The 26,139-nt window shown below is 37.3% G+C and overlaps 1 protein-coding gene across 1 annotated transcript in view; it reads right to left on the reverse strand.

Moving 5' to 3' along the window:
- The window catches only part of SLC9A2 (solute carrier family 9 member A2), a 149,519-nt gene that overhangs the window by 31,179 nt on the left and 92,201 nt on the right, over positions 1–26,139 (reverse strand). Inside the window, exons 6-7 of the mRNA XM_066267888.1 lie at positions 6,821–6,910; positions 6,245–6,315 (exon numbers count right to left, since the gene is read on the reverse strand). Coding sequence (XP_066123985.1) covers positions 6,245–6,315; positions 6,821–6,910 — 161 coding nt within the window. The remainder of the gene's footprint in view (positions 1–6,244; positions 6,316–6,820; positions 6,911–26,139) is intronic.

Consider the following 26,139-nt stretch of genomic DNA (forward strand, 5'->3'; position numbering starts at 1 on the left):
ACTTGTTTTCAGCAATTCAATCATTTTTTTATTCAGTGAGAGGAGGGGAGGCAGAGACAGACTCCCACATGTGCCCCAACTGGGATCCACCCAGCAAGCCCATTTGGGGGTGATGCTCTGGTGATCTGGGATGTTGCTTTGTTATTCAGCAACCAAGCTCTTCTCAGCACCTGAGGCTGAGGCCTTGGAGCCATCCTCAGTGCCTGGGACCAACTTGCTCCAATCGGGCCACAGAGGGGAAGAGAGAGAGAAAGAGAGAGAGAGAAATGAGAGGGGGAGGGTTTAAGAAGCAGATATTCACTTCTCCTGTGAGACCTGACTGGGAATCAAACCTGGGATATCCACATGCTGGGCTGATGCTCTACCACTGAGCCAACTGGCCAGGACCAATACAATCATTTCTACCACTCCCAGGGCAAAAACGTATGTAGTAGCAGTATTGAGCTAGTGTGAGCATTATAATTATCTTTATGTGTGCATACCTTAATATATATGTACAAAGTATGTACACATATCTATAAAATATATATTGTATATTTTGATATATTTTTCTATGTAGCCATGGCATACATATATCTAATATGTGTATTTCTACATTTTCTATTTCTCTGCTTTCCCTTTTGGCAAAATTATTCAAAAGTGTTGATAAAACTCTGCATCTACAATTTCTCTCTAATTCTCTCTGAAAAACTCACAAATCAGGCTTTTGCATCCAATACTCCATACCTATGATTCATATTGAGGTAATCAGTGACTCACTGCCATACACACACACACAGACACACACAGACACACACACACACACACACACACACACACACACACACACACACACCATAAATCTAATGATCAATTATTTAGTTCTCACCTTTTCTGACCTCTCCTGCCTAAAACATTATCTTTCGGGATGCCACATTCCCCTGGGTCTCTCCCTGCTCCTTTCTCAACCTCTTTTTTAAACTTTTTTTCGTCTTCCTGTCCTCGACATGTAGGAGTGCCCCTGTGTTCACTCTTTGGTCCTCTTCTCTGTCTCCACTCACTCTCTTTGGTGATCTTGCCCAGTCTCATAGATTTTAATTGCATTATCTATGCCAATGACTCTCAAACTTGTATCTCCAGCTCCAAGCTCTCTCCCAACCTCCAGAAATAAATGCTCAGCTGCCTAATCATCACCTCCACTTAGATATCTAGGAGACATCTCAAACTCAATATGCTCAAACTGAACTCATCTTCTCCTGTAATTCTCCCCACTTCCACTAATGATAACTCCACCAGGTCAGAAAACCTAATGTCAACTTTGACTCTTCTACTTCTCTCATTTACATATTATGGTCTAAATGGTGTCCATATAAAAATTCATATGTTGAAGCCAAAACCCCAGAACCTCAGGATGTGACCATATTTGGAGATAGGGTCTTACTAGGAGTGATTATTGAGGTCATTTGGGTGGGCCTGAATCCAATATGACTGGTATCTGTATAATAAAAGGAAACTTGGACTGATGTGTACAGACAGAAGATGAAATGAAGAGGAAGGAAGAAGGCCATCTACAAGTCAAAGAGAGAGGCTTGTATCAGGCCCTTCCCTCGTGGCCCTTAGAAGGAACAAAATCTACAGTTTGTTCTGCTAGCCCACAGAACTGGGAAACATTGCTATTGTTTAAGCCATCCAACCTCTGGTACTTTGTTATAGTACCACTAGCAAACTATTACACTCTATCATTTCTATCAACAATTTCTGTTGGTGCCACCATTAAAATACATACAAAGTCCAACCATCCTTTACCACTCCTACTTTTATCATCTCTCAATAAATTATTGTAATGGGCACATAATTGGTCTTCCTGCTTCCACCACTGTGTTCCTACAGCATATCTTTTTCACAGAAGCCAGAGTGATCCCACTAAAGTATAAGTCAAACACTATGACTCCTCTGCATGATGACCTGGAGGCCCTACACCATTTGGAGCTGCACCTCTTACAACGGTGCTCCTCTTCCTCAGGTCTAGCCTCACTGGCATCCTTTCTGTCCTGGAGACTTGCTAGCTGTGCTCCCACCTGTGTGCTCTTCTACTGACCATTACTTCTAGGAATACTCTTCCAACATACCTTCAGGCTGTTTTCCTCAATGGTCATTTTTCCAAAAGAGCCTTTCCTCACCATCTCATTAGAATTGCATGTCCCTCCCACCCACAACCAAACTTCCTATTCTGTTCCATGGATACATTTTTCTCCATAGAAGTTATTTTCTAACATGTTATTAATCTATTATTTATGGCATTTTCTGTTTCCTAGCATGAGAATGATCTATATGGGCAGAAGTTGGTTGTTGTTTTCCTGGATCACCCATGCACAGAACAGTGTCTGACACACTTGTAAGCATGTATGTTGAAATGAATTATTTGGTCTCAATCTTTCCCTGTATCCACATCCTCTGCCATATTCCTTGGTAGTAGCCTTCCACTGTAGCCTAAGTAACCTGCCCTGTCCTACTTCCTGCAACTGGGCTCAATAATGTTACTTGCTTTGGCCAATGAGCTATTAGCAGATATGATGATGGAAACAAGGACTTAAAATGGGCTCATTCATTCTTTCTTGCCTCGCACACTTCGGCAATTACCATGAGAAGGATATGTATGGTGTTACTCATTAGTCCCAAGACAAAGGTGAATACCACATGAAGCAGAGTTATATCACCCCAGTCACAGAGAAAACCAGCTGGGATCAACTGACAACCAGACAAACCCCTGAAGCATGAGCAAGACCAATGTAGGTCATCTGAGTCCAACCCAGGTCAGGTGACTCTCAACCTCTTAACTCAGGTGCTTTAATAATAAGAGACTGTTTTGAGCTTACTGTTTGGGTGGTTTGTTACATAACATTATTATGTCAATATGTGAATGAGACAGCATGTGGAGAAAGAAATAAACTTATTACAGTGAATCATAAGCACAAGGAAGTTTATAGGCACACTTGTGCCATGAAAAAAAATGTTAACCCACATTCTTGGTATTAAATACTGGAGGGTTATGAATAATTAAAGAGAGTCATTCTCACAGTGCTTTGCTCTAAATACTGGAGGGTTAAAGAATCATCCTCAACATGTTGCTACTACACTCAATATTGAGCCTACTTTGTTTTCTAAAGTTTGAGCAGGACTCCAGGCAGCAACACATCTTTGTAAACTTCTTTTTATCATTATTATTGTTTTAGCTTCTCTCTAGAGATAAACAAAAGGAAGAATAAACATTAAGGACAATGATATCTGATCTATTTGACTAAGTGATACACTTTCTTTGCTTTATCTCCACATCTGTTGTTTCTCTGCCAAGCTATCCATGGCCTGTTTCCTTCTCCATTATTAGATCCTTTCTGTCAAGTTTGAGAAACTTTCTGAGAAGTTTCAGAGTTGAGAAACTCCGTCATGTCTTTCTCAAAGGATCAAATGTCTCAAGAATTCTTAGGTAGGACCACTCAAATCCACAGCATAAGGATTCCAGAAGAAAAGAAAAATTACCGAACACACCTAAAAAATCATTTCTTTTTATGTCATCTTTAGTAACACCAAAAAATATTACATACCAGAGATAGGATCTGAGCAGAACCAAAGTTATAATTAGTACCAAGTTCCTCCACATCACTCCCCCAGAATATACAGTGTACTTAACAATCCAGAAAAGTATTTAAAATTTTCCTGTGAAAAATAATGCATAAAAATTCTTAAAGATTTATAAAATTATTTTATTGTTATTATTTTATTCAGTGAAAAAAAAAAAAAGAGAGAGACAGGAAAGAAGAGAGATGAGAAACATCAACTTGTCATAGAGGTACTTTAGTTGTTCACTGATTGCATTTTCATACGTGCCTTGATCTGGTGGCCCCAGCTGAACCATTGACCCATTGCTCAAGCCAACGACCTTGGGCTCAAACCAGCAACCTTGGGGCTCAAGCCAGTGACCATGGGTCATGTCTATGATACCACGCTCAAGCCGGCAACCCCATGCTCAAGCTGGTAAGCCCGCACTCAAGCTGGATAAGTCTGTGCTCAAGCTGGTGACCTCAGGGTTTCCAACCTCAGTCCCCAGCATCCCAGGTAAACACTCTATCCACTGTGCCACTGCCTGGTCTGGCAGATTTATAAAACTATTAAATGAAATATATGTACTGCATAGAAAAATGTTAGACATGTACCAGTGTTACCTTTAAGGCATGAATCAAAGCTGTCTCTGTCATCTTTAGTATTTTTAGTCCAATTCACCCGGAAGCTTGTAAATGTTTGCCTGGAACAGACTCATATACACCAGAGATAAAATATCTCTCCCATTCCTTCACCTTAGTCCTAGACAAAATTCACATGATCACAGGGGCCAGCTCTTCCTTCTTCTAACACTGACCCAGAGACTGCTGACCTGATTCCCATGTCTATTCACATCTATTGTTTCTCCTGTTTGGGAGGCAGGGGAATGATGTAAACCTTTACCCCAATCTTTACTTTTGAAAAGGAACAGTTTTGGATTTCAACCCACAGTCACTTCACACAAGGACAAATAGGGTGATAGGAAAGGGGAAAAGTGGTTGGGCTGAAAAGGAGAAGGTACGTGGAAAATAGGCATGGCTATGGACACAGTGTGGATGAGAGGCAGGGGAGTCTGGACCACTGACTTGGCACGGATTAGCACCTGTCTTTGTTAGGAAGTTCTCAGGTATTTGTAAAGCAGGAAAATGTAGAAAATTACAAGGTAGATAGGGTACTCTGGTCTACCTCCTGCTTCCAAATTAAAGTGAATACTGTCCAAGATAATGGCCACTGTTTTTTACTTTTTACAATGAAGATTTTAGTTTGCATTATTTTATTACTTTATGTCTCTATGTGACAAATAAAATATTTTCCTTTAGTGATGAAGTAAAGCTATGTTCAAGGAGCCTTTCTACATCAGTAAACAGTATGGTCAGGTTTATAAAGGTTGTTCTAGCACTTAAAAGTCTCCATAACTCATTTTATGACTTACTGATACCATGCGCATACATGCACATGCACACACAGACACACACACACACAGACACACACAAAGATACACATGCACGTGCACGCACACACACACACACTCCTATTTGATTTGGGACAGTTTTATTGCCTTTATTATGTTGCAAAATTGTAAAGGCCTCAGTCTATAGTTTATACTTCTCATGTAGTGCAATATAATGTCATAATATGTGAGCTAACAGTAAACACTTAAATATTCCCTTATAGTAAATTATATAGATAGGTTGGTCAACTTCATGTTAATTAGGATGGGTGGGAGATCTGTTAGCAAGTTAGGAAAGATAGGCAGGAGAGCAAGAGGCATCCACCAAATATACTTCAGAACCTATCTGTCTTCAGGGACCAGCTGATATGCCATCTCTTCCCAAAGTCTTTCCTAGCCAGCGATTCTGCCTGGCTAGTCTACCATTGCCACTTCAGCCATAAGATATTTGAAGAGAAACACTGAATCTTATTTATCCACCACAAAAACTTTAAAGGTAAAAAAAGATAGATAGATAATAACCTCATTCATATAAGTACCATAATCTTTCAGCTAAGTGTAGCTTTAAGTAATATCTGGTATTTGTGTTAGTCTATTTATGACCTCAGGAGTTCTCAACATATCTGGGAGAACAAATAACAATGGAACCCCCAGTTTTGTAACCAAATAGACTGCATTTCTCAGTCTCCCTCGCAGTGAGAAATGTCCAGTGACTGAGTCCTGGCTGTGAACGGCCAGGACACATGATATCACAGGAAGAGTAGTGTGGAAATTTGTGATATAATTTCTAAGGAGGAGGGTAGTACATTTTCTTTGTCCTTTATTATTTTTCTTTCTACATTCAGCCCGAAATGTGTCCATGATGGCTCAGGCTACAGCCACCACTTTGGTCTAAGAGGCAACTCTGGAAATGGAAGTTGTTAGTGGCATCAAATAGATATAAGGGCCCTGGTCCATGAGGAGTCTTTGGAGCAGAACTCATCAATGAAACCTACATTGCCTGCCTCAAGCTTTTCATAGCAGAGAAAAATAAGCTTCTATTTTATTAAAGCCACTATTTTACAGGTTTCTGTTATAGCTGAACCTTATCCTAAAAGGATCTACTTTGGTACAACATAGGAAACATTTACAACTCTGAAAAATAACACAAGTCAATAAGTGCTCCTTCCAGAGCCATTCAGAGCCCCTTTATAATATAATGACATCAGGCCTTCTTACTTGTCTCTCCAAAAGTTGTGACCCCAGTGTCCACAGACATCTTCAATCCCAGTCTTCACATGATCAAAAAACTAAAATGAAAAAAGCAGGAATACTGATTAATCTTCAACTAAAAGCAATAATTTCTACTCTATATCATGCCTAAACTTCATTTGCTTTTTTTTTTACTAAAATCAATGAAACAATAATTAATCTTCAAACAAATTGATGAGATGTTTGTCACATGGCTATTAAATAATTCTTAGGTTATTCCCATCTTTAATAGTTTATTTGTAATTTTAGAAAATATGAAATATGATAATTTTCTAGTAGAAACATTTTCAGGTTGAAGGAAGTAATATAGGTGGGCTCCTTTTCCCTGATTCCTGAAAAGCCTAACAGGCTAAGCTGAAGAAGCCACTGGGAGGATACCTTCATTCTGTACCCCCAACTCATGTCTTTCTCAGCCCTGCCTCCTTTAAACCTTTGACATTTTCTCCTTCTTCAGGTAATGAGCACCATGATGTCAAATTGTGTGACTGAATCCAACAACTTTTTCTTTAATCATTTAAATGTTTACACTACATAGAAACCTACCCGACAGTGGATTTCCTCACTGACAGCTTGCTGTTTCTTATTGGCCCTCTTAACATCAAGAAACTCCACTAGTGGTCGAATGGTGATTCCCTGCATATAAAAAAAAAAGTGAATTTTCTTACAAAATAAAATTAAAAATTCAATAATAACTGTATTTTCCTAAGCTTTGAGAACCAACAAAAGATACCCTGCTCCCAAGATGTAACACAATATATGTAACTGTTAGGCTCTGGTCCAGGGTTTCCTAACCAAAAACCTTGACTGGCAGGTGGAACTTTAGGTGACCCAGCACCAGGGCAGTTCCCGTGACTCTCCACCTGAGCAATTCTGATTGATGTCTTACTCCTGCCTGACCCTGAGGCATCCTGACAGCCACCTTTCATTACTTATCTGAACATTCTTTACTTAGTCAGCACCACCCTCCCTCCCCTATTGTTTAATGGCCACAGGTAACAGAAGTTTCCCCTTCACTGTGGCGAGAAATACAGCTAAACTCAGTCCTCAGTAGGATAGGCTTTTCATTCTTTTGCTGCTGACATCACTACAGTCTCAGCCCATCTGTCGGCAGATGTATAAATAAACTTCTTATAAAACTCATCAGGCCTTGTGCATCCCTTTTTTGGTGACCTATCAGTAACATTTTGTTAATTTTTTTCTTGCTCTTCAATAACTGGCATCTTTTCAGAGGGTCATGCTCTAACATCTGCTATTAGAAACAAAGCAATATACAAAATGCAAGAGATTGAAAATGTAATTCTAAGAAATAGAAATAAATTCTAAGAAATAATAAAGTATTATCCAAATCAAAGGAATCACCTACATGTATTATCCACAGAAAACTTTTCAATGATTCTTACATTTATTAATTTATTAAAACATTTTTAACTGAGCATCTATTTTATATATATCAGGAGCTGGGTCATTTTAGGCACACGAATAGTTAAGGATGTAAGCTTAGGACTTCATAGTCTTACAGGGAGAAAAATATACCAAAAACATTTATAGAGTAGGCAAAGGAAGAATAGATGCACAGGAGGTGAGTTGGCTTGATATTGAGGCAACACTGGATAAGAGTATTAAAATGTGTTAGAAACATTGTAGCAGAGACCAAACATAAGCAAAGATCAGCAATGAGAAAGGGCACAGAGTGGGTTTGAGCATTTCACCATGACCTTGGGAAATGAAGAGAATCATAAGATATCTGGTAAACAAGGAAGAGAAAAAAGTCCTTAACAGGCTAAAAAATTATTTTCCAGAAATCTATAGTGAACATTTGACTTAATAATGAAACATTAAAATCATTTACATTAGAAGTAGGAACAACACAGGAATACTCCCCATGTACTATTGACAGAGTTCTGCATATCCCAGTCAATGAGTAGGAACACATGGAAGTGGAAGAATAGACACTGAAAATAATGTGACCAGATATTTTTTGCTCATGGATCTCTTTTTTGTCCTAAAATATCTAGAACAATTCTTTTTCATTTAAAAGTACCAAGAAAGTTTAATAAAGTGACTATACATACACAAATCCATTCCATATACTAATTAAAAAATAAAATAATAAACACTTATACAATAGCAATGACCACTATACCTATATCTACATCTATATCTATATGTAGAGAGAATATATATAATAGTCTGTACCAGTAGTAAATAATACATTAGATATATAGTAGTATACTCTATAGATACAAAGTATATGTGTGTGTACTTTTATATACTCTCATGTTGTGTGTGTGTATATATAATATAACCTTACCACAAAATAAATAAAACCTTTATAAAGACAACCATAAATTAATTAAAAGATATTAAAAATAACTTAGTTTTAAAAAGATATGTATAGTTTCTAGATGGAATTATTTAACAATATTATGATGACAATTTTTTCTCAACATACATGCAATACAATTCCAATAGCATATTCCAAAGGATTTTTAACAGAGCTTGAGAGGGCAAGCTAAGAGGCAAGTTCTAAATTAATGTGGGGGAGTAAATGTAACCAGAAAAATTTAGATAAAGAGTAACAGGGAAGTTATAGATATATAAAAAAAAACTACCAGCTAATATATTTAAAATTATGGGAGTGGCGTCAGAGAAATGACGGCATGAGAGATACTCCTGATCTCTCCCCTTAAAATTTCAACAAATTCTACAACTATAGGCAGAGGAAAAAAACCCAGATGGACCTGAAATATACACACACCAGATAGACAATGATATGATTGCACAAGAAGGCAGGCCAAAGACAGAATCTGCTCACAGGAGAAAGAAAAGCCAGAGGACTGAGTCTTTCTCTTTCCTCACAGACCTGAGGGAAGGAGGCGCTGTTGGTGCAGGCTTTGTCTCAGAGCCAGAGCCGGGAGAAGAGAGTCTGGGGGGAAGGAGCCGAGAAAGGGGTGATGACCAAGAACGGCAAGGCCATTTCCTGGTGTCTGCCGCATTGTGATTGCAAGTGCTGGGCTATTGCAGGCGCTGGGCGCACACAAAACCCAATGTGCACTCCCAAGAACTGTGTATGAATAGCAAGTGGAGACAGGCCCACAGGGCACTGAAGCATGCTTGATCTACCCACGCCACCTGAAGAGATTAGACTTGTGGTGCCAAACACACTTGATCTGCGATCTCTGCCACAACTGCTCCGGAAGCTCAAACACCAGCTTGTGGCATGCAGCTGCTGACATGCTCAGGGCTGCACTTTGTGTGCTTAGAGTGGTATCAGAGGAGAGCCTGGACTGTGTCTTCTCAGCCCCCCACCCCGGTCCCTCATTGCTCCCCTTGTTGTGCGAACAGAGGCGGTGGTGGACCCCCATCAGCTGGGTCTCCAGGCTTCTCTCTTCTTTGAGAGGTGGGGGTGCTTGAGGGCTTGATCCCCTGCTCTGTTGGAATGTGGGGAAGGGCCCCAGAAGACCCCTGGTCACCATTGCAAGAGCCATAAAATTGCAAAGCCCTAACAACAAGCCCCTCCTAACAATGCAACGACCCTGACTGCATCATTACACAGCAACGCCTCAGCAGAACTCCACCCAAAAATCTCACTGAGGAAAACCTTGTAGTACAGCGCCTCCTACCAGAAAAAGGAAAAAGTTACCTCTCAATACTGGGAAAAAAAATAATTTTTTTCCTCTTTTTTCTTTTTCTGCTTTATCGCACATTTTCTTCTTTCCCTTTTCTTCTTTGTCCTTTGCCCATGTGAACTTCATTATTGGTATATTTTTTTATTCTTGATTTTTGCAAGAATTTCATTTCTGACACTGTCTCTTTTTTTTTCTCATCTCTCTTCTTTCTTCCTTCTATCACAATTTTATTCTTTTTCTTTGTTTCCCTCTCACCTGAACATCATTTTTATCAAATTATTATATTTTAGACTCATACTTCTTTTTGTGGTGTTTTGCTTGATATTTACTTCATCTTTTCTGTTATTTTTATTATTTTTTCTCAGTTTCTGCTTTTTATTATCTGTAGTTTTTGTTCTCCTTATCATTATTTATAGAATTTTCATTTTTTCACTGTATTTATTTTATTTTTTTATTGTTTTTCAGTTATCTTGTTAGGGTTATTAACCATACCACTAGCAAATGCCACCAAAGAAAAGGAAATCATATATGGATACATAAGACAGAGAAATAGCTCAGATAGATGAAAATCTGAAGAAAAAAATCTTAATTATATGGAAGCCTTGGAACTTAATGACAGAGAATTAAAAATTGAAGTTCTAAAACTACTCAGTAAGAAACAATACAAGAAAACACTGAAAGGCAATTTAGTGAGCTCAAAAGACAACTTAATGAACAAAAAGAGTACTTCACCAAGGAAATTGAAACTATAAAAAAGAACCAAACAGAGATGAAAAACTCAAAACACAAACTGACAAAAGAGGTAACAGGCATAGCTAATAGAACAGGCCAGATAGAGGAGAGAATTAGTGACATTGAAGATGGGCACCTAGAGATACAACAGAGAGAAGAAGAGAGAGATTCACAAATTTAAAAAAATGAGAAAGCCCTACAAGAAATATCTGAATCCATCAGAAAGAGCAATATAAGAATAATAGGTATATTAGAAGAAGAAGAGAGGGAAAAGGGAATGGAGAACATATTGAAACAAGTAATCAATGAGAACTTCCCAAGCCTGTGAAAAAAGAGCCTCAAATCCATGAAGCAAACAGAATGCCAAGTTACCTCAATCCAAATAGACCTACTCCAAAGCACATGGTAATAAAATTATTACAAATCAATGACAAAGAAAGAATCCTCAAGACAGTTGATAAAAAGAATATAATATATAAAGGAAGGCCCATTAGGTTATCATCAGATTTCTCAGCAGAATATCTACAAGCCAGAAGAGAGTACATTTAAAGTACTGGAAGAGAGGAACTACCAGTCAAGAATACTATATCCATCAAAGCTATCCCTCAAATATGAAGGGAAAATGAAAACATTTACATGCATACAGAAGCTGAAGGAATTTATCACTAGAAATCCCCCACTACAGGAAATACTAAAGGGGGCTATCCAACCAGAAACAAAGAACAAAACAAAACTACAAGTAAAAATGTTAACAAAACCACAATAAAAACAAAAATAATATGTGACAATAACATAAAAGAGGAGAGGATAAAGATCAGCAGTAACAAAAGAGGATGGAGTGCAAAAATACTCATGGGATAATGAACTCTAATAAATATAATAATTTTTCTTTTAATAATCTAATGGTAACCACCCCTGAAAATGCCACTACTGAAACACATAGCTTAAAAAAAGAGAAACAGCCTGACCAGGTGGTGGCGCAGTGGATAGAGTGTCAGACTAGGATGCAGAGGACCCAGGTTCAAGACCCCGAGGTTGCCAGCTTGAGTACAGGCTCATCTGGCTTAAGCCAAAAAAGCTCACCAGCTTGGACCCAAGGTCACTGGCTTGAGCAAGGGATTACTTGGTCTGCTGAAGGCCTGCGGTCAAGGCACATATGAGAAAGCAATCAATGAGCAACTAAAGTGTCGCAACAAAAAACTGATGATTGATGCTTCTCATCTCTCTGCATTCCTGTCTGCCTTCCCTATCTATCCCTCTCTCTGACTCAGTCTGTCTCTGTAAAAAAAAAAAAAAGAATTTTTTAAAAACAGAAGATAGAAGTATGGAATACCACCAAATAAAAACAAATGAAAAGAACCAAACAATACACAAAGTTATCAGAAAGCAGTATATAAAATGGCAATAGGCAATCCTCAAGTGTCAATAATTACATTAAATATAAACGAATTGAACTCACCAATAAAGAGACACAGAGTAGCAGACTGGATCAAGAAGCAAAACCCAACAATATGCTGCCTTCAAGAAACACATCAAAGTTACAAGGGCAAAAATAGATTCAAAGTGAAAGATTAGAAAACAATATTCCAAGTAAATAATATTAAAAAAAAAGCAGGTGTAGCCATATGCATATCTGACAATGCTGACTACAAGACAACAAAGGTAACCAGGGACAAAGATGGACATTTCATAATGATAAAGGGGACAGTGTATCAAGAAGACATAATACTTCTTAATATATATGCACCAAACTAGGGAGTATCAAAATATATAAAACATCTACTAACAGATAATCAATTAAGAAATATTGGTCATAAAATGAAACACTAGAACAAATGGGCATAATAGACATCTATAGGACATTACATCCCAAAACGTCAAGGGTATACATTTTTCTCCAGTGTACATGCTACATTCTCAAGAATAAACCATATGTTGGGCCACAAAACTAACATCAACAAATTCAGAATGACTGAAATTATATCAATCATATTCTTGGACCATAAGTCTTTGAAACTAAAATTTAACTGTAAAAAAGAAGTAAACAAACACACAGAAATGTGGAAATTAAACAACATACTTCTAAAAAATGACTGGGTCAAAGAAGAAATAAAAGATCAAAAGATATATACAAATGAAAATGACAACACTAGATGTCAGAATTTCTGGGATGCAGCAAAAGTAGTAATAAGAGGGAAGTTCAGATCATTACAGGCTTATATAAAGAAGCAAGAGAAAGTCCAACTAAAAAACCTAACATCACACCTTAAGGAACTAGAAAAAGAAGAACAAAGGCAACCCAAAACTAGCAGAAGAAAGGAAATAATAAAAAATTAGAGAAGAAATAAATGAAATAGAGAACAGAAAAATATAGAAAAAAAATCAATAAAATAGGAGCTGGCTCTTTGAAAAGATCAACAAAACTGACAAACCCTGGTAAGACTCACTAAGGAAAAAAGAGAAAGGACTCATACAAACAAAATCCAAAATGAAAAGGAGAAATCACCACAGACATCATAGATATACAAAGAATTATTGTAGAATACTATGAAAAACAATATGCCACCAAATTTAACAATCTAGAAGAAATGGATAAATTCCTAGAACAATACAATCTTCCTAGACTGAATCATGAAGAAGTAGAAAGCGTAAATAGACCCATAAGTAGGGAGAAAATAAAACAACTATCAAAAACCTCCCCAAAAATACTGCCCAGATGGCTTTACTAGTGAATTCTACCAAACATTCAAAGAATATTTAGTTCCTATCCTTCTCATAGTATTCCAAAAAATTAAGGAAGAAGCAATACTACCAGACATATTTTATGAGGCCAACATAACTCTTTTTTTTTTTTTCTGAAGCTGGAAACAGGGAGAGACAGTCAGACAGACTCCCGCATGCGCCTGACCGGGATCCACCCAGCACGACCACCAGGGGCGAAGCTCTGCCCACCAGGGGGCGATGCTCTGCCCCTCTGGGGCATCGCTCTGCCACAACCAGAGCCACTCTAGTGCCTGGGGCAGAGGCCAAGGAGCCATCCCCAGCACCCGGGCCATCTTTGCTCCAATGGAGCCTGGCTGCAGGAGGGGAAGAGAGAGACAGAGAGGAAGGAGGGGGGGTGGAGAAGCAAATGGGCGCTTCTCCTATGTGCCCTGGCTGGGAATCAAACCCGGGTCCCCCGCACACCAGGCTGACACTCTACCACTGAGCCAACCAGCCAGGGCCGCCAACATAACTCTTATACCAAAACCTGGCAAGAACAACACAAAAAAGAAAACTACAAACCAATATCTCTAATAAACGCAAAAATTCTAAACAAAATACTAGCAAATCAAATACAACAACACATTAAAAAAGTAATTCATCATGATCAAGTAGTATTCATCCCAGAAACACAAGGATGGCTCAACATACATAAAACAGTTAACATAATACATCATATCAACAAAACAAAGGAAAAAACCCATATGATCCTATCAATTGATGCAGAAAAGGCATTTGATAAAATACAACATCCTTTTATGTTTAAAACACTCAACAAAATGGGTATAGAAGGAAAATACACAACATAATAAAGGCCATTTACAATGAACCATCAGCTGATATTATAGTAAATGGTAAAAAACTGAAAACTTTTCCTCTAAAATCAGGAACAAGACAAGGTTGCCCACTCTCTCCACTCCTATTCAACATAGTGCTGGAAGTTCTAGCCAGAGCAATCAGACAAGAGAGAGAAATAAAAGACATTCATTCATATTGAGAAAGAAGAAGTAAAGGTTTCACTTTTTGTAGATGATATAATCCTGTGTATAGAAAACCCCAAGGACTCCACAGAAAGGCTATTAGAAATAATAAACCAATACAGTAGGGTTGCAGGATACAAAATTAAGATATAGATGTCTATTGCTTTTTTATATGCCAACAATAAAACTTTGGAAAAAGAACTAAAAAAAATAATCCCTTTTACAGTTGCAACAAAAAATACCTAGGAATAAACATAACAAAGAATGTAAAGGATCTATATACTGAAAACTACAAAGCATTATTAAAGAAAATGAAAAAGACACAATGAAATGAAAAAATATTCTTTGTTTGTGGATAGGAAGAATAAATATAGTTAAAATGGCCATATTATCCAAAGCAATATACAAATTTAATGCAATTCCCATCAAAATTCCAGTGTCATTTTTTAAAGAAATAAAACAAAAAATCATCAGGTTTATATGGAACCATAAAAAACCCTGAATAATCAAAGTAATCCTAAGGGGGAAAAAAATAAACCAAGCTGGAGGCATTAAAATACCTGACTTTAAACTATACTACAGAGCTATAATAATCAAAACAGTATGGTACTGGCAGAAAAATAGACACTCACTCAGACCAATGGAACAGAATAGAGAGCCCAGAAATAAAACCACATATATATGGTCAAATCATTTTTTTTTTAATTTTTTTTTTTTTAGATTTTATTTATTCATTATAGAGAGGAGAGAGAGAGAGAAGGGGGGAGGAGCAGGAAGCATCAACTCCCATATGCGCCTTGACCAGGCAAGCTCAGGGTTTCGAACCGGCAACCTCAGTGTTTCCAGGTTGACGCTTTATCCACTGAGCCACCACAGGTCAGGCAAATCATTTTTGATAAGGGAGACAAAAACACACAATGGAGAAAAGAAAGTCTCTTCAATAAATGGTGCTGAGAAAATTGGAAAGCCACGTGCAAAAGAATGAAACGACTATATTTTGTTTCTTTGCACAAAAATTGATTTAAAATGGGTCAAAGACCTATATATAAGATTTAAAACAATAGATTACATAGAAGAAAACATAGGTGCTAAAAACCTTGTCAGTAGAGAACATTTTAACAATGATTGGGACATCAAACTAAAAAGCTTCTGCATAGCAAAAGAAACTGACAACAAAACAAACAGAAAGTCAACTAAATGGGAGATGATATTTTCAAACAACAGCTAAATTAACAGATAAGAGGTTAATATTCAAAATACATAAAGAACTCACAAAACTCAATAATAAACAAACAACCCAATAAGAAATGGGAAGAGGCCATGAACAGACACTTCTCCCAAGAAGAAATACAAATGGCCAATACATATATGAGAAAATGCTCATCTTCACTAGCTATTAGAGAAATGCAAATCAAAACTACAATGGGATACCACCTCACTCACATGTGTTAGATTAGCTATTATTAACAAGACAGGTAATAAGTGTTAGAGAGGCTGCAGAGAAAAAGGAACCTTCATTCACTGTTGGTGGGAATGTAAAGTAGTACAACCATTATGGAAGAAAGTATGGTGGTTCCTCAAAAAATTAAGAATAGAACTACCGGCCCTGGCCGGTTGGCTCAGCGGTAGAGCGTTGGCCTGGCGTGCGGGGGACCTGGGTTCAATTCCCGGCCAGGGCACATAGAAGAAGCACCCATTTGTTTCTCCACCCCCCCTCCCTCCTTCCTCTCTCTCTCTTCCCCTCCCGCAGCCAAGGCTCCATTGGAGCAAAGATGGCCCGGGCGCTGGGGATGGCTCCTTGGCCTCTGCCCCAGGCGCTAGAGTGGCTCTGGTCGCGGCAGACCGACGCCCCGGAGGGGCAGAGCATCGCCCCCTGGTGGGCAGAGCGTTGCCCCTGGTGGGCGTGCCGGGTGGATCCCGGTCGGGTGCATGCGGGAGTCTGTCTGATTGTCTCTCCCTGTTTCCAGCTTCAGAAAAAAAAAAAAAAGAATAGAACTACCACATGACCCAGCAATCCCTCTACTGAGTATATACCCCCAAATCTCAAAAACAAGGGTACATAAAGACACATGCACCCCAATGTTCATTGCAGCATTGTTCATGGTGGCCAAGACATGAAAACAGCTGAAATGCCCTTCAATAGAGGATTGGATAAAAAAGAAGTGGTACATATATACAATAGAATACTACTCAGCCATAGAAATGATGACATAGTACCATTTACGACAACATGGATGGACCTTGATAACATTATACTGAGTGAAATAAGTAAATAAGAAAAAGCTAAGAACTGTATGATTCCATACTTAGGTGGGACACAAAATTGAGACTCATGGAGATAGATAAAAGTGCAGTGGTTACCAGGGAGAGGGGAAGGGAGGAGAGGGAAGGGGTTGGGGAAAGGGGGTGGGCTTAAAGAGAATAAAATATTTATATATGGTGACGAAGGATGATTTGACTTTGGGTGATGTGTATAGTGCACAATTGACTGTCCAAATGATGTGGAGATGTGTTATCTAAATGTATGTGCTCTGGTTCACCAATGCCACCCTGTTAAATTATTTGTCTAAATTAAAAAAATAATAAAATAAAAATTAAATTATGGGATACTATCACTAAATTAGGACAAGTGAGAATGGGATGAGAATGTGTGTTGCTTTCCATGAAAAATATATGTATGAGAGAAGCTATTGAATTGTTTTGTGGCAGAGGCAGTGCATATATTAAGATGTGTTCCCTGCCATACATTTGATATCCTTCTCATATTTCCACACAACTCTAAGTCGTGACGAATTCGTTTGATAAAACAAATTAACTGTGATTCACACATACACCGCACACACACATACACACATTTTTTATAATGAGGCCATTCATTTTATTCCATCAATTCAGGTTTGAGCATTTTTCAACTTAACTTTAACTTTCTGAAGTGAGAACCAATTTTGATCTAATTTTGTATGACACACCTTTCTTTATATCTATGTCACTTTCAAAGTCTGACGCTTTTGAAATAATATAGGAGATTTTAACAGTTCTGCTATCAATGCATGTTCTGTAATTTATAACTTATGTAAATGAAAATAGGTATAAGCATATGGTTTACAAAGATGGACTTCATTGAGTCCCAGATTTCATGAAACCACTGGTTTAATAACTCCAGGGGTGAAAAATCAATCAATATATTTAAAACTATATAATGTGTTCTAAGGACACAAACTGCTGTTTCACTTGCTTCTGTTTTCTGTCATTATTCATTTAGTAAATAATCATTCAGTCTCCAGTATTTGTAAAGAGAGCACATAAAAATAAAGATAGGACACAGGGCCCACCCCAATCCCTATGCTCATTCCTTCCTCTAGACCAGTGGTTCTCAAATTTTTTGAAGGCAGGGTGCATTTAAAATCCTACAAATAATTGTAGGCACACTATATACAAATTTCTGAGAAATATGTTATAATAATTAAGTAAAATATTAAAGAAAAAATATAAAATCCAAACATTCTTTTATGATAATTAAATGAAATAAATACGACAAAATTAAATTTATTCTGACATTAAAAAACATTTTTATGTTACATTTTTTGAGTTATGCTTTTTTAGAATTTGTAAAAAAGAGGGGTTAAAAAATAAAAAAATGACAAAAAGTTATCTTTTTATATATATAGATACATTCTTAGTAAGATTTAGTAAATTCGGCAGGTCCCGGCACAAATGTGTAAAGTTTTTTCATTCTTGTGTTTATGAGAAACGTGAGACTGATGTGTCCTAGTGATTTCTTCAATGTTTGGGCATATATTTGAAAGACAAACTCTCATTTCCTCATCAATACATTTAAGAATTCCTCTCTGGCTGTGGAGAAAAAGGAACCCTCATACACTGTTGGTGGAAATGTAAAGTAGTACAACCACTATGGAGGAAAGTATGGTGGTTCCTCAAAAAACTGCAAATAGAACTACCTTATGACCCAGCAATCCCTCTACTGGGTATATACCCCAAAACCTCAGAATCATTGATACGTAAAGACACATGTAGCCCCATGTTCATAGCAGCACTGTTGACAGTGGCCAAGACATGGAAACAACCAAAAAGCCCTTCAATAGAAGACTGGATAAAGAAGATGTGGCACATATACACTATGGAATACTACTCAGCCATAAGAAATGATGACATTAGATCATTTATAGCAAAATGGTGGGATCTTGATAACATTATACGGAGTGAAATAAGTAAATCAGAAAAAAATAAGAACTACATGATTCCATACATTGGTGGAACATAAAAACGAGACTAAGAGACATGGACAAGAGTGTGGTGGTTACCAGGGGTGGGGGGAGGGAGGACGCAGGAGGGAGGGAGGGAGAGATTTAGGGGGAGTGGGAGGGACACAGAGAAAACTAGATAGAGGGTGACGGAGGACAATCTGACTCTGGGCGAGGGATATGCAACATAATTTAATGACAAGATAACCTAGACATGTTTTCTTTGAATATATGTACCCTGAATTATTAATGTCATCCCATTAACATTAGTAATAAAAAATAAATAAATAAAAAGAATTCCTCTCTTTTTACTCTTAATTGTGTTGAGTGCAGAAAATCCCCACCATACCTATCATCTTAACTTTACACTAAACAAAGGATAGAAGAAACTTGCCTCCAGTCTTTCTGGGGAACATGGGGTAGTGTAAACAATCCAGCACCACAGCTTAAAAACCTTTTGCAACCTAATCAGGCAAGTGAGGTGGGGGGTTGGGCAGACTGTCAGCTTACAGCCAATTCCCCCAAAAATCTAAACTCCAAAAACCCTGTTGGTTTTTTGGTCCCCAACAGGCACATATTTCTCTGGAATACCATAGGGCACACCTGTAAATTTTCTAGGGCACACTAGTGCACCCTGGTGCACACTTTGAGAAGCAGTGGTCTAGACATAATCTAGAAATAATTGCACTGTCACAAATAAAACTGCTAACTACAGGAAGCAAATATGGCCTAGTGCCGAGATCAACTCATGTTTCTAAAATGACAACGTGTCTTATAGTATATAATTAATAAAAAGTATTGATTATATACAATGAATTCTTAACACTGTTTTTTAAAGATATGTATCATATTTGTTTTAAACAGTTCCCTTTAGCTGTCACCCTTCTCTCTTTGAATTATTTGCAGTTGTCATGTCATGCTCAGCAGGAATTATTTGGTAAGTTCTGTCTTAATTCTCCTTCCCTTCTTTCTTTCCTTCTTTCCTCAATCCATCTATTTTGGAAGTAGATGTACATGGCATCTCTGAGTATCACATTAATTTTCCTAAATTGCATGTTATATTCTAGGAGCCTAGGTCTCTAGTTGAAAGAGATAGGGAAAAAAGAATACCATTGAGACGGCACATTGGAAATTTTCTAATTTAGGTCACTTGGGGAGCAACCTGATAAGGCCCAGGAAAATAGCTTGCTAACATCCATGTAGGTTAAAACAAAACAAAAACAAAAAACCTAACCCTTACAGCTTCCATAAAACCACTGGAAAACATACTTGAAAAGCTCAAAGAAAATCTTCAGCCATTCATTCAGCTTTAGCAGAATAAACAAGACACCTCAGAGCAAGATCTGATGGGAAAGAATAATTTAACAGCAGACATGACAGCAAAATCTCTGCTTTCCACTGCCTGCACCATAAATAGATATATATTTTTATATAATATATTTATATTTTTATATATGTAAGATATACATATATATTACTGTTGTAATTTTTTAAAAAAATAATTACTTTATAGTTTTTATAAAATGATACATGGTTTAGCTTTTAAAAAGGTGAACAATGTATAAAAACGCAAGGAATAATGCCAAAGGAAAAACACCCTCGATATTCCACTTTCCCAAATAATCATTATTAGTAAATGGTCTCTGCTACATGGATAGAAAACCAAGTAATATGCATTGCTGAAAGTGAGGAATTATACTATACATGCTGTGGTTAATGGGAGAGCATTTGATTTTACTTAGATGTGACAATAAAAGAATCTGCAGTTGAACTAAAGAAACTGCCAGCTGTCTCACACAAACACACACAATCGAGTCCAAATGCTAGAGAGATGTTAACCTGAAACCTAAGTGTTCTTATGGATAATGTCACCCCATTAAATTTAATTTCTTTTTTAAAATTAATTTTAATGGGGTGACATTGATAAATCAGGGTACATATGTTCAGAGAAAACATCTCTAGGTTATTTTGACATTTGATTATGCTGCATTCCCATCACCCAAAGTCCAATTGTCTTCCGTCACCTTCTAACTGGTTTTCTTTGTGCCCCTCCCCTCCCCCAACCCTTTCCCTCTCCTCCCTCTCCACCCTGTAACCCCCACACTCTTGTCCATGTCTCTGAGTCTCATTTTTATGTCCCACCTGTGTATGGAACCATACAGTTCTTAGTTTTTTCTGATTTACTTATTTCACTCAGTATAATGTTATCAAGGTCCATCCATGTTGTAAATGATCTGATGTCATCATTTCTTATGGCTCAGTAGTATTCCATAGTATATATGTACCAAAGCTTTTTAATTCACTCGTCCACTGACGAACACTTAGGCTGTTTCCAGATCTTCGCTATTATGAACAATGCTGCCATAAACATGGGGGTGCATTTCTTCTTTTCAAACAGTGCTATGGTGTTCTTGGGGTATATTCCTAAAAGTGGGATAGGTGGGTCAAAAGGCAGTTCAATTTTTACTTTTTTGAGGAATCTCCATACTGTTTTCCACAGTGGCTGCACCAGTCTGCATTCCCACCAGCAGTGCAGGAGGGTTCCCTTTTCTCCACATCCTCGTCAGCACTTATTCTGTGCTGTTTTGTTGATGAGCGCCATTCTGACTGGTGTGAGATGATATCTCATTGTGGTTTTAATTTGCATTTCTCTAATGATTAGTGATGTTGAACATTTTTTCATATTTCTATTGGCCATCTGTATGTCCTCTTTGGACAAGTGTCTATTCATTTCTTTTTCCCATTTTTTGATTGGATTGCTTGTCTTCCTGTATTGAGTTTTACAAGTTCTTTATAAATTTTGGTTATTAACCCCTTATCAGATGTATTGTCAAATATATTCTCCCATTGTGTAGTTTGTCTTTTTATTCTGTTCTTGTTGTCTTTAGCTGTGCAAAAGCTTTTTAGTTTGATATAGTCCCATTTGTTTATCCTGTCTTTTATTTCACTTGCCTGTGGAGATAAATTGGCAAATATATTGCTGCGAGAGATGTCAGAGAGCTTACTGCCTATGTTATCTTCTAAGATGCTTATGGTTTTACGGCTTACATTTAAGTCTTTTATCCATTTTGAGTTTATTTTTGTGAATGGTGTAAGTTGGTGGTCTAGTTTCATTTTTTTTGCAGGTAGCTGTGCAATTTTCCCCACACCATTTGTTAAAGAGGCTGTCTTTACTCCAATGTATGCTCTTATCTCCTTTGTCAAATATCAGTTGTCCATAAAAGCGTGGGTTTATTTCTGGGTTCTTAGTTCTGTTCCATTGATCTATATGCCTGTTCTTATGCCAGTACCAGGCTGTTTTGAGTACAGTGGCCTTCAAGTATAACTTGATATCCGGAAGTATGATGCCTCCCACTTTATTCTTCCTTTTCAAGATTGCTCAGGTTATCCGTGTTCTCTTTTGGTTCCATATAAATTTTTGGAATATGTGTTTTATATCTTTGAAGTAAGTCATTGGTATTTTAATCAGTATTGCATTGAATTTATAAATGGCTTTGGGTAATATAGACATTTTAATGATGCTTATTCTTCCTAACCATGAGCACGGTATATGCTTCTGCTTGTTTGTATCTTCTCTAATTTTTTTTATCAGTGTTTTATAATTTTCCGAGTACAAGTCTTTAATCTCCCTGGTTAAATTTACTCCTAGGTACTTTATTTTTTTTTTTGGTTGCAATGGTGAAGGGGATTGCTTCTTTAATTTCTCTTTCTGACAGTTCATTGTTAGTGTATAAAAATGCCACTGATTTCTGAGTATTAATTTTATATCCTGCCACCTTGCTGAATTCATTTATCAGGTCCAGTAGTTTATGACTGAGACTTTAGGGTTTTCTATATACAATATCATATCATCTGCAAATAATGATAGTTTTACTTCTTCTTTTCCAATTGGGATGCCTTTTATTTCTTTTTCTTGTCTGATTGCTATGACTAGGACTTCCAGAACTATGTTGAATAAGAGTGGTGAAAGGGGCACCCCTGTCTTGCTTCTGATCTTAAGGGGATTGCTTTTAATTTTTGCCCATTGAGTATGATGTTGGCTGTGGGTTTGTCATAGATGGCCTTTATCATGTTGAGGTATGTTCCCTGTATTCTCACTTTGCTGAGAGTTTTGATCATGAATGGGTGCTGGATTTTATCAAATGCTTTTTCTGCATCTATTGAAATTATCTTGTGGTTTTCCTCCTTCCTTTTGTTTATGTGATGAATCACATTGATTGATTTGCAAATATTGTACCAGCCTTGCTTTTCAAGAATAAATCCCACTTGATCATGGTGTATGATTTTTTTCATATATTGCTGAATCCGGTTTGCTAATATTTTGTTGAGGATTTTAGCATCTAAATTCATCAGGGATATTGGCCTATAATTTTCTTTCTTTGTGTTGTCTTTGCCTGGTTTTGGAATCAGAATTATACTCGCCTCATAAAGGGAGTTTGGAAGTCTTTCTTCCTCTTGAATTTTTTGAAATAGCTTGAGAAGGAGAGGAGTTAGTTCTTCTTTGAATATTTGGTAGAATTCACTTGTGAAGCCATCAGGCCCCAGACTTTTCTTTCTTGGAAGTTATTTGATAACTGTTTCAATCTCATTTGTTGTAATTGATCTGTTTAGGTTTTCTGATTCTTCCAGACTAATTTTTGGAAGATTATATGTTTCAAGGAATTTGTCCATTTCATCTAGGTTGTCTAGTTTTTTGGCACAGTTCTTCATAGTATTTTCTTACAATATTTTGTATTTCTGTTGTGTCAGTTGTTATTTCTCCACTGTCATTTCTAATTTTATTTATTTGAGTCCTCTCTCTTTTTTTCTTGGTGAGTCTGGTTAAAGGTTCATCGATCTTGTTTACCTTTTCAAAGAACCAGCTCCTGGTTTCATTGATCCTCTGTATTGTTTCTTTAGCTTTTACTTCATTTATTTCTGCTCTGATCTTTATTATTTCCTTCCTTCTGCTACCTCTGGGTTTTACTTGCTGTTCTTTTTCTAGTTCTTTTAGATGCAGGGTCAAGTTGTTTATTTGGGCTTTTTCTAGTTTCTTAAGGTATGCCCATAATGCTATGAACTTCCCTCACAGGACTGCTTTGGCTGTGTCCCATAAATTTTGAGTTGATGTATGCTTGTTATCGTTCATTTCTAGGAATTTTTTATTTCTTCTTTGATCTCATTGTTAACCCATTTGTTATTTAATAACATGCTATTTAGTTTCCAAGTGTTTGAGTATTTTTCAATTTTTTTGTTGTGGTTGATTTCTAGTTTCATGCCATTGTGATCAGAGAAAGTGCTTGATATGATTTCAATCTTCTTAAATTTGTTGAGACCACTTTTGTGTCCTAACATGTGGTCTATTCTAGAGAATGTACTATGAGTACTTGAAAAGAATGTATATTCTGCTGTTTTAGGGTGAAAGGTTCTGAAGATATCTATTAAATCAAGTTGATCTAGTATGTCCTTTAAGTCCACTGTTTCTTTGTTAATTTTCTTTCTTGAGGATCTATCTAGTGATGTTAATGGGGTATTGAAATCCCCTACTATTATAGTATTGCTGTTGATCTCGCCCTTACTGGTGTATTAAATAAGAAACATTCTTTTCGTTTGTTCTTTGAAAAAAATTTATTTCTTGTTTTTTCTTTCTTAGAATTTTTTTTTTTTTTTTTTTTTTTTTACAAATAGGAGGTGAGAGGAATTGTCTTATATTTCTTTGCTGGTTTAGCAGGTAATTTTCAGAAAAACTTGAAGAAACATTTATTTTAAAAATTCACTATCCCTGCTTGGCCTGGATAAGGCCTTTCTCACTTTACTAACATAATCACAGAGATGACACAACCAGTTTTGCACAGAGTATTTACTAGGCAGGACAAGAACTCAGAGTGTTCGGCAGGTGCTCATGCTCCTCACTCCAGTCTCACCGAGAAGTCCTCTACTTATCTTCCTTTCCTGACTCACCACAGTGCACAGAACTAGTCGTCCTAGGCCTGACCCTTCCCTAAATCATACCTTTCTCTTGACTGTGTCATCAGTGTTGCTCTTTGTGCTGCACCACCAGGATTCAGACATGCTTCTGTGGTTCTATTTTTTTTTTTTTTTTGTGAGAGAGAACAAGCAAGAGGGACAGACAGGAACTGACACAGACAGCAGACAGACAGGAAGAGAGAGATGAGAAGCATCAATTCTTCATTGTGGCTCCTTAGTTGTTTATTGATTGCTTTCTTATATATGCCTTGACTAGTGGGCTACAGCTGAGCTAGTGGCCCCTAGTGACCCCTTGCTCAAGCCAGTGACTATGAACTCAATCCAGTGACCCTGTGCTCAAGCTGGTGAGCCTATGGTCAAGCAGGTGACCACAGGGTTCTGAATCTGGATCCTGTCTCCCAGGCCAACACCCTATCCACTGTGCCACTGCCTGCCAGGCTGTGGCTCTCATCTTTTAAAAACAGTAACAAAAACCCTCTTTTGGCACATATTATTCTCTACTTACTACCCCTTCCTCTTCCAGGCCTCAACTGAGTTGCTTGTATTCCATGTCTCTTGTTTCTCTCTTAGCTTTCTCCTTGGAATGCCGCCCATCAGGCTTTCCTCCTCACACTGGCTGTGCGCACACATTTGGTGATGGCACTCATCACCGAGTGAGGTGTTCCAGCAGTGCTCTTTCTACACCCACCTTGCCTAACCATGCAGCTGCACTTGCACGGCACTAGAAGCCTCTCTTTCCTGAACATTTTCTTTACTTGACTTCGGACAACCTTCTCACTATTTACTGCCAATTTACTGCTCAATGTTTTCAGTCTTCCAGATGGGTTCCTCAAAATTTTTTTTGACTTTTAAATATTGGTATTCCTCTTTTCTACACTCTTCCTGTACTCTCTCCCTGAGTAGTTTTTTTCCAGACTCTGTTTAAAAATAATCTATTCTCTTAGGAGTCTCAAATTTATATCTCCCATTCTGGCTTCTCTCCAAAATTCCAGACCCATAAACACAGTCACTTATTTAACATCTCCATGCATGTCTAACAGGCAAATACCCATGTCTAGAATATAGATTGAACACCTGACTTCACACCCTTCCAACTCATTACTCCTCTGGTGTTAAATTATAAATCAATTTCTTTCATACTTTTGCTCAGTCAAAAACCTTTGGTACTGTCTTTACTGCTTATAATTATTCACTTACAGTTTTTTAATTTAAAAAAATTCTGATCATCTTGTTTATTTTGTTGTAGACTAGAATAAATTTTTCTGAATTCTATAGAACTCTTCTTAGAATAAAATCTAGAAATGTGTTATGATTACACTACATATAAATATATAACACATATGACCATTTATTTAACAAATTAAAGCTTATTTTAAGATTCACACAAGGTCTATAAAATAGTGAGCATCATCACTTCAGTTTCAAAAATCTAAGTCAGCAAGGGTGTCTGCTTGCGGTGAAAGGCCGCAGGTCATGAGTGTGCCGCACATTCGTAGAGGGGGGCAATACTGCAAGGCCTTGACTGTCTT

The sequence above is a fragment of the Saccopteryx bilineata genome, chromosome 3, assembly GCF_036850765.1.
Source record: "Saccopteryx bilineata isolate mSacBil1 chromosome 3, mSacBil1_pri_phased_curated, whole genome shotgun sequence".
Taxonomy (NCBI): Eukaryota; Metazoa; Chordata; class Mammalia; order Chiroptera; family Emballonuridae; genus Saccopteryx; species Saccopteryx bilineata.